The 9,245-nt window shown below is 41.2% G+C and overlaps 1 protein-coding gene across 1 annotated transcript in view; it reads right to left on the bottom strand.

The window, feature by feature from the left end:
• Positions 1–1,512: 1,512 nt before the first annotated feature.
• Positions 1,513–9,245, bottom strand: part of LOC108772104 (flocculation protein FLO11) — a 37,422-nt gene continuing 29,689 nt past the window's right edge. Inside the window, exon 3 of the mRNA XM_018537559.1 lies at positions 1,513–4,490. Within this exon, the coding sequence (XP_018393061.1) occupies positions 1,990–4,490 (2,501 nt within the window). The 3' untranslated portion in view covers positions 1,513–1,989. The remainder of the gene's footprint in view (positions 4,491–9,245) is intronic.

Raw genomic sequence — 9,245 nt, 5'->3', positions numbered from 1 at the left:
ACCGGTCCAGAGTCGATCTGAGATGCTGCTTTACGCCCTCATTGACAGCTATGCAGCTAGCGTTCCGCAATGATATCGCACCGCGATAATCATAAAACGAGTTCGTTCGATATTTAGATTGTGGAAGAAAGCGCGTACGCGAATCGAGTGACGCCATAAAATAGTGAGTGAAACGCGAATTCCAATTCGTACACTCGCTGCATTCGCGATCGTGATAACTGTCGTTGAGGACGCAAGCGGGTCGAATGCGCGATCGGAATCGTTGAACGATTGCTTATTCCGCTCAGACGTGTAACATGGGTGTGTGTGTGTATATATATATATATATACACACATATATATGTATATATCTACACTTTTAAATATTTAAATATATGTAATGTAATTATGTATACTGGCACATATGAAATTGGCGCGCTTTTTTCATCGTGGATGAAAGCGTGGCAGGACACGAAGAGAACTGCCTGGTTGAGCCTCTATTATGTGGTGACAGCAAAAGTTTGTTATCACCGCGAATGACAATCGTTGATTTCGAGCAAACGCAATGTTACAACGAATATTGAAGTGATGATAATGGTGATGTAAAACCGATTTTTCCACGCACACAACTACGAAAAAGTAAGAAAATGACTACGAAGAGTAAGAAAATAAATGATAAGTTCATGCTGGTGAGCGTAGCGTGATTTTGTGAAAATCTGGAAACGATTTTTCTTTTCGTGAATTTCTTTTCAAGAATCAAATGCAGATTATTCGAAAAATTCTTCAACACGTGGAACATGCACATGATTCGATTGTTCTGTATAGCGCGCACAATGATAATAATCATTGATGTAAAAAAGAAGACATCATTAACTGCGTCGCTAATTACTTCGAATTTCAATTGTTACACAATTATACAGGGTGTTTGAGAAGTAATGAAAAGTTTTGTCGCATAGGGGTAGAATGGACTAAACTGAGAAGAAAAGTCCTCTATTATTTTACAATTTTTGTAATAGTTAATGAGATATTAAATTATAAAAATATCCAGCCGCGCGCGCTTACATTTGGCGATGGGCCGGGCGAATTTGAATATTTTTATAAATTAATATCTCGTTATAACACTATTACGAAAATTGTAAAATGATAGAGGACTTTTCTTCTCAGTTTAATCCATTCTATCCCTATGCGACAAAACTTTTCATTACTTCCCAAACACCCTGTATAATCTCATTGCTAATCAAATTACAGCTATAACGCTTGTTGCAATGCAATATTTTATGCACTTTCACAACGCGCGTGAAATAAAATAAAAAACAAGGAGATAACCTACATATTAAGCAAAATAAATAATAAATTAGATTAATTAAATATGAAAATTAAGTTATTCATGATCATGACGTATGCATTAAAATATAATAATAATAATTACATATAATGAGTACGATCAAACATAGAATTATTTCGATGATTTAAATAAATAATCAATATAATAAACGTGTATATTCGTATATCCGCTTACCGTAAACTCGCCTCCGTGTACTATAACTCAACTGTTACCAGCAAAAATCTATAAATACATAAATTCGTTCAGATTGTCTAGTATTAAAGAATATATAGAGGCACTCAATATCACGAAATGACAAATAAAATAAATAATGTAAATTCTTGACACCTCGTTTGTCAACGTGTTGTAGTAATGCATATCTCCCAGGTAGTTCCTATATACCAAAAAAGAATGCTGCGAAAGTCAGCCACGAAACTTCTCGAGTTCCCATCTCTTGCGCGTCTAACAACATTCAGCCATCGATTTTCACCCAACGACTTACGGTATAAATCGCGCGTAAGCAATGAATAAATCGACTTCGTTCCTAAGAAAATTCATCTCTACTGAGAATGGCGATTGCTCATCCGCCAATTCGTAATGAGGACTCCCACGGATGTCCTCAGCTGCTAGCATCCGCCTGTCAAGCTTGTTTCTCCTGCAAAATAGCTGTCGCAAACAGCGAATCTTTAATTGATCTCAATGCTCGTAACCGAATTAGACATGCGACTCTTGTCCTCTGCTATTGTCGATGATGACACGGTGAAATCGTTCAAACCGCTTTCGACCAGACTCATGAGAGTCTCCTGGCGTGAGGAAACGTGTTTCTCAGCGCGTGTCTTTTCCTCCAGTTTTCTCTTCTCAGCAGCCAGATCGACAGCGCCGTTCTTTGTGTTTTCCCGAATTAACTGTTCCAACTTGGACAGCCGTTCGGTCGCGCTCTCCACGATCTCGTTGTTTTCCATAGGTACACCATGCTTATTCACCGTAGGTTTATAAGTCTTTACCTTTGAGTGACCCTGAATAATGAGATACATCGGGCCACGGATTGGTTTGGCTGGTTGCTTGTAATGTGAAAAAATAGGATCGGTGGTAAGACTCGGAACGGTCGTAGTTCGCGGTGGGATTATTGACGACGACGCAATCGTTTTCATCTTTAAAATCCCTTCAGCATTGAGAATCTTCATTAGAGGCGACTGATTGGGCTTTGTGTTTTCGTGCTGATCCATAGTGTCCATGGTAGGCGTATACTCCATAGTTGACGAAATTGTCGATGTGAAAGACGGCGAGGTGGTCACAGTTGTCGCAGGTAATCGAGATGATCGATGATCGATCAGCTGCTCGTTGGATTCGGGAATCTGTGTATTAAAAGTTGACGGCGATGGCGGGCTGGTAAACGTAACGGGAAATGGTTGAGGTAGTCGTTGATGAGAATGTTCCATGCTCGGCGATGGTACCATTATGTTATTCATGGACGGCGCATGCAGGTGCGTCATAGGTGGCGACATGTGAGACATTGATATAGATGAGGACGGTCGGAAACCCGGTCGCATAAAATGTAGCATGGTGTTCGGTCTGGTCAGAGGGCGTATCATGGATTGAGCCGCTTGCGGAGAGACGTACATATGTGAGGAACTATCTATGTGTCTGGATGGCATTACTGGAGCAGATGGCGGATGCAAAGGCTGATGCTGTGAGGACAGTATCATTCTCATTGGTACAGAGGAAGCGGATGGATGATTCTCCGAGAGAATTGGTGAAATCGTTATCGCGTTTCTTATTGGTTGCGATTGAGACTTTGGCACTTGATGAGTCGTCTTTATTATTTCAGACGTAGTGGTCTTCTCCCAAGCGGTGTTATGCACCGTCGTCGGTGAATCCGAAGAACTTGCAGAGACATTTGTTTCAACGTAATTCGTCGGAATTACCACGGCAATTGGACCCTTCTTAGATTTATATGTCTCCAAATCCATGATACTGGACGGCGAATTGGCGACAACAATATGCATCTTTTGCGAGGGTTGTACATCGGTTGTGGTTTCTTCCTCTTGCTCAGTGGAATCTGTAGTCGTAGTAGAAGCGGTAGAAGTTTGTGCAACACTCTCTGTCGTCGAAGACGTCGCCTCGGTGCTGATCTCCTTCTGACCCATGACCACTTCTTCATTTTCATTTTTATTGGCATCCACGATAATGTTCGCGTTCTGACTGATGACGACCTCCTGATTGGACGAGGCTGCGACGTGATGATCGTAATGATCTCTGGAGTAATCCGGAGTCTGCCATGTAACCTGATTAACATTCAGAGGAAATACTGTGGAGGATGAAGTAGGTCCGTTATTGCTGAGCCATCCACCAGATAGAGTCTGCGTTGATTGATATATTAGATTAGACTTCTCGAAAGATACAGACGGTGCTGTAGTTGCTTCGTATCTCGATTTCGTGTTCTGTGATGCTGACGGCACGTAGACGCTCTTGATAGTCTCGATCTTGCTCGATGGTGCCTTCGAGGTGGAATACGGTCTTGATGAAGGTATAGGAGAATAGCGTCCATAATCTTTCGATGACGTACCATAATATTGAGTATCTTGAAGAACGGGGCCTTCCTCTGTCTGCGTGCTAAATGAGGATGATGTGTCTGAATAACCAAGTATCTTATCTTTAGATGTGCCAACATTAAAATTGGTAGATGTTTCAGCCTTCTGAATCATTGGCGGCGGCATCATCATAGTGTACGGCTTTTGACTGTAATACGGGCTCGGATAGTAACTAGCAGGCAACGGCTGTAGTCTGTTCTGATTTCTGTAGTCGATCAAGCCGTTTCGGAAATTAGTAGTGCGCATAATTTTAGGTGGTTCAGCGCCAGTGCTACCAGTAAAATCATTCCTGTAAGAAATCGAATCCTGACTATTGGTTCGCGTAAACTTGGGACCATCGACAAACTTGAGGAATTGCTCGGGTATCTTCGGGCTGGTCTTCTTTGCAGTCACACCCAATACAAGAATATCGCGCTTCGATGATGGCTCTGTTGTGTGCTGCTGCGAATCCAACCAGTATTGTACCTTGTCGAGGACCGGCGGTACATAGTCGAAGGTCGGATTGTTCTTCAAAGGGTCGCCACGTCCCAACGGTGTCCATTCGTCATAGTCCATCCTGGGAGAGAATATCCGCGGCCGACTGTCATTCTGACCGCCTGCGAACAGAAATTTTGAAGGTCGTCATGACCGATTAAAGCTGGCGGGGTTTATTGCGGGTCAGTGGTGGAAACCTTCGTCTCACGACGACGCGCGAGAGATACGGGAGAGGAGACCGATGATAGAGAGAGAGTAGCCAATTATACTTGATCGGCGCATGAGAACTTGATACTTTGAGTAATGAGCTCCGTCGTCGTGATTAATTGTTCTTAATTTTATTATAACCCTCTCTCGTACCGCGCGCGGCACTCTCATCCGATTGATTTATCCTACCGGCATTACGAACGTCACGATCCTCTAGGCTGCATAAATTTATGGGATACTAGGTGCATTCACGAGTGAGAGGACGACCATAGCCGGCTCGATGAAATACGATAAACGCGCGCAATAGCCATGTCGTATAAATTTATACGTTTCTAGGATACACGATGCCGCGCAATAGTGAGCATCGTCTACGCGCCCGCACTTTCATTTAACATCATCGTCAAGCTAGACGATGTCGTATACGTGGCGCGGAACATTTGATATCTCAAATATAACCCATCGTCACACGATGATAATCTGAGAAAAAAAAATGAGTATTATAAATATCTACAAAATTTGAAAACGATAACTTTAATTTATGTTATCTCAAATTACTTGTTTCTTGAAAACTAAGTTATCGCGGAGATTAGAGCGATAATGTGTGTCACACAGTAAAATATTGCTAGGTGTTCTAACTATAACTCTTCAATGAATGAAGAGATAAAATCACAGTATTAAACTTGACTATATCATTACGGTTGAGAGGAAATAATGTTACGGGAATACGTTTATGTATTTTACTTTCAGACCCATGCGGAGAAAGAGAATTAAGTACTCTCTCTCGAATAAACGTCTCACCCAATATACGAAAAATCTTCCACCTGATAGACAATGCCACTTTTGTTTCCGAGCGCGATGTAAACGAACACGTAAGCCACCCAGGATGATAACGTTAAGTAAGTAGTCCCTCCTGTACACATCCGCTTTCCTATACATCACGGTACAGGAGGATCCAGTTACGAAGTTGCAATTCACGTCGCATCGTATCTGAGGTTCCAACATAGCAGGCCCTTCCCCACGAATACACGATGAAGACCCGTCTTCGCGAAATAAAGAAAGAGTCTTAACGAAGTCTTGCTGAGAGGAGGAGGAGCGCTTCTTTTCAACGTCGAAGGGTGACGTATGAGGCGCCTTCACTTCGCATATCCGAGTGCTGACGGACATTCGCGTTTGAGTAAGGTAGATATCGGTCTGCTGCAGTCTGCTGTACCTATAACGATCGGTTATCGTTAAGCGTTGATTGCTATTCTTAGCGACCGTTCGTCAAGCACGGCAACGAGATCGTTGCAGATGCCTTTCTTCGCGATTTATGAGAATAGCACGGCAATTAGGATGGATAATTCACAGGAAGGCAGACACCTTCGCGTAAAGTTTCTTAGGTAGCCTGTCAGCGATTAATTCTGTAAAGTTTTCCAACGGCTCGAGGGACATACGATCATCCCGCTGGCACGTACGAACGTACGGCGGTTAGCGTTCACAAGTGGGCCGAGCTGTAAAAAGAATAATGATAAGGTTTACATTTAATTCCCACTCGGGACTTGACGTGTAACGTTACCGTAATTGACCACGAATGCTGTTGAATGCTGCTCGCGTACGTATGGCGTAAGGTTTCACACGAGATTTGTACACGTAAGCAACGAAGAAGACAACATATACATGGCGGATGTTGTCGCTCTTATGCGCGCCGCGCTCGCATATAGTATGTACGCCCAATATCTCGCGAGAAAACGTCCTGATAATGGCTAGTCGAGAGTATACGCGTTTTCTCCGGCATTATCGAGGCAATCGACGTTTCTATCTCTACGGTCGGCGCCGTAAACGCGGTAGACGTACTGGGTATTAAAGCCGCTCGTGCAAGCTGCAGGTGCAGCCAGTTATGCACGCGGTGATGCATAATGCGCTCTGCGCTGACGGAAGTACCGCTGACATCTCGAGTGTCGAAGAGCTCCGAGAGCCGAGAGAAATCTCGTCGTCTTGTAATCGAGATATATGTTCACCCGTGACAACGTTTGGGAATGAAAAATTTTCAAATCTTTCAGAAAGTAATGCTAGCGAAAAATTGCACGTTATTAAACGTTATTAAACAAATACGAGAAAAGTAATTTTGTTCCCCAAAATAAGATATAAATTTACAATAAAGTTACAAAATTTACAATAAGATGAAAAAATTTATAAATTCACAAATTTTTATATAAAGATATAAAAATCATAAACAATGCGACTGCGTGCATCACTGCTGCGTGAAATATTAATGTGGTAGTATAGAAAAGTTGTAAAACACAGCGACATCTAGCGATTTCGTTAGAATTCGAGCTTTGCTTTAGGATCCCTTTAATGTTGGGCTTTTAAACAGAAATTATAGTAATAAAATATTGAAAAATCTATAAAACGGAAAAGTAATAATTTTAATAATTTGGTAAATATATAGTGCGCAATCTATGGATGTTTGAGAGTTGTTTCCCATCATTTTCCTTGCGGCACCTCATTACGATATACGAACGAGCATTACGTCAGGACGAAAATGCGAGACGCTGTGTTGGAATGTCCCGCGGCTGCACGACAGTCGGCGGCCGCCAGTATTCCCCAGTCATGTCGCATAAATACACGTGTCATGCTTCGTGAATATACGCGCACGACACGGGATGGTCAGAACTCTTCTGGCTCGTGCGCTCGCTGTCTCTTCGTTTCTCGTGTTACCTGTCTGCATAATGCACGGTCGAATCCGCGACCTCCGCAGTTTTGCGTTAGCATATTTCAAACGAGGGGACAGGTGACGCCTAAGTAATTTCTCGGGGAATATTATGTGCTAGGAGATTTCGTTCGAGTTCCTGCACAGAGCGGCAGCTTGAATCGAGCGCATTCGGCATTTAAATCTTCGTCCTTTGCAAATTTCATCCGAAACCCATCTCGGTATATGCATATATGTGAACGATGAATCAATTTTTTACATTAAATTCTTAAAATGTCAAATTTTCACGAGTGCTCGAATATCGCGCGTAATTTACGTCAATTTATTATTAAATAAGATCTTTATTTATAGCACTAGAAACACTTATATAGCATTATATTTACTTAAACGCCTTAATGCATATTAAAGCACTGATTTAATCTGAATGTAAAAGTGAAATACAACATTTCGAATTATAAAATACCAACTTATGTAACTATTGAAGATTTCATGATTTGCAACATGTGTGTATGTTTCTATATTTATTTTAAATTTACATCTTTACGTCAATTTGTGTTCAGCTTTAATATACACCAGTGAGCACCGAGTATGTCCAATCAAATTCACTATTAAAAATAGACAGATATTGTAAAATATTTGAGCATCCAAAGTATTTTAAGAATAAAGTGCGAGCGTTACATTAATTCCGATTCAAATCAAGCAAACGAGAACGAACAAACAACTTATTTCAATAAACGTAAAAAGTACAATCAGCATGTATGACGCCGTTCGTACTCATTGAAGAGAATTGTTCATTCATATTTGTTCGCGTTTGTTTGCTTGGTCTAGATCTGGTTTTACATTTAAAATTCATACGAAAGCGCTCACATGTAACTATCCATCAACAGTCTGCCACTTCGAGTCTTGTGACATCTTGTTGAAAGAGCGAAAGACACCCGCCTCAAGTGTAGCACGGTAGGAGCTATTTTGAAAGAAATGCACTGGCGGTTGACAACCGAGCAAAGATTCATTAAGGTTAAGAGACTTGCGAGTCGCGACACAGTAATGGAGCCGTGGTGAGTTTTCTTCTTATTGTTAGATTTATTATCACGGCTCGCGAACCGGTTGGCGTAGCCCGCCGGAAACACACGCATTAGCGGAGACGCTGTGAATCATAGAAATGGACATTTATCTTGTATTTCTGTTACAATTATTTCCTTTTTTTTTGTTTTATCAAACAGTGTTTGAATCAACAGTCTTTATCAATAAATCTCCAGATTTTTAATTATTGTGAAAGCACACGTGCTCTAAAATTCTCAACAGTCAAGAAAAGGAGTACCAGGGATGTGCATTCGGTGTAATTTTGTCCAAAAGACTCACTTTTATGAAAATACCGAAAAATCTAAATGGCGAGAGCGACGTGCAAATGCTAAAAGCGACACGTTATTCTCTTGTAGTTTTATGCCGAGTTTCACGCGTCACTGTTTGAAAATGAAGTGACGTGCGCTCGGACTGAAGAAATAGGGGTTATACCTCTCAGCTTCAATTGAAACAGATGTGAATACAAGCCGGACGAGCAAGTCAGCGAGATAAAATGTGGCGATTGTTACGAAGCTGCTGTTTCTTCCTATTATGCAAATGATCACTTCGGTTTAGGAGGTTCATGCGAGATGTGACGCGGATGTAACATAGAAACGAAAGTACGTAGCGATGCGATCGAGAGCGGAACTTGTATGAGCGAAATCCCATGTATAATCATGGCAATAAGCGATTTGTTGAATGACTGATTTTAAATTGTAACATAAAATAAATCGTTTTTACAAACGCTTGCTAAGCGATATACCCACATGATGATTAAAAAGATTTAATCCATGAATTTAACTAACAATAAGATTCAAAGAACGGGTATAATTTCTATTTTATTGTTAACAAATTCTTATGTTTATATAGTAACTACATGTAATCTCGCAACGTCCAATCACAATGCAAAAAAAAAAAAAAA

The sequence above is a fragment of the Cyphomyrmex costatus genome, unplaced genomic scaffold (genome assembly GCF_001594065.2).
Source record: "Cyphomyrmex costatus isolate MS0001 unplaced genomic scaffold, Ccosl1.0 scaffold18, whole genome shotgun sequence".
NCBI classification, from domain to species: domain Eukaryota; kingdom Metazoa; phylum Arthropoda; class Insecta; order Hymenoptera; family Formicidae; genus Cyphomyrmex; species Cyphomyrmex costatus.
The sequence above is the reverse complement of the archived record's forward strand: the minus strand, read 5'-3'. Positions and strand labels throughout refer to the sequence as shown.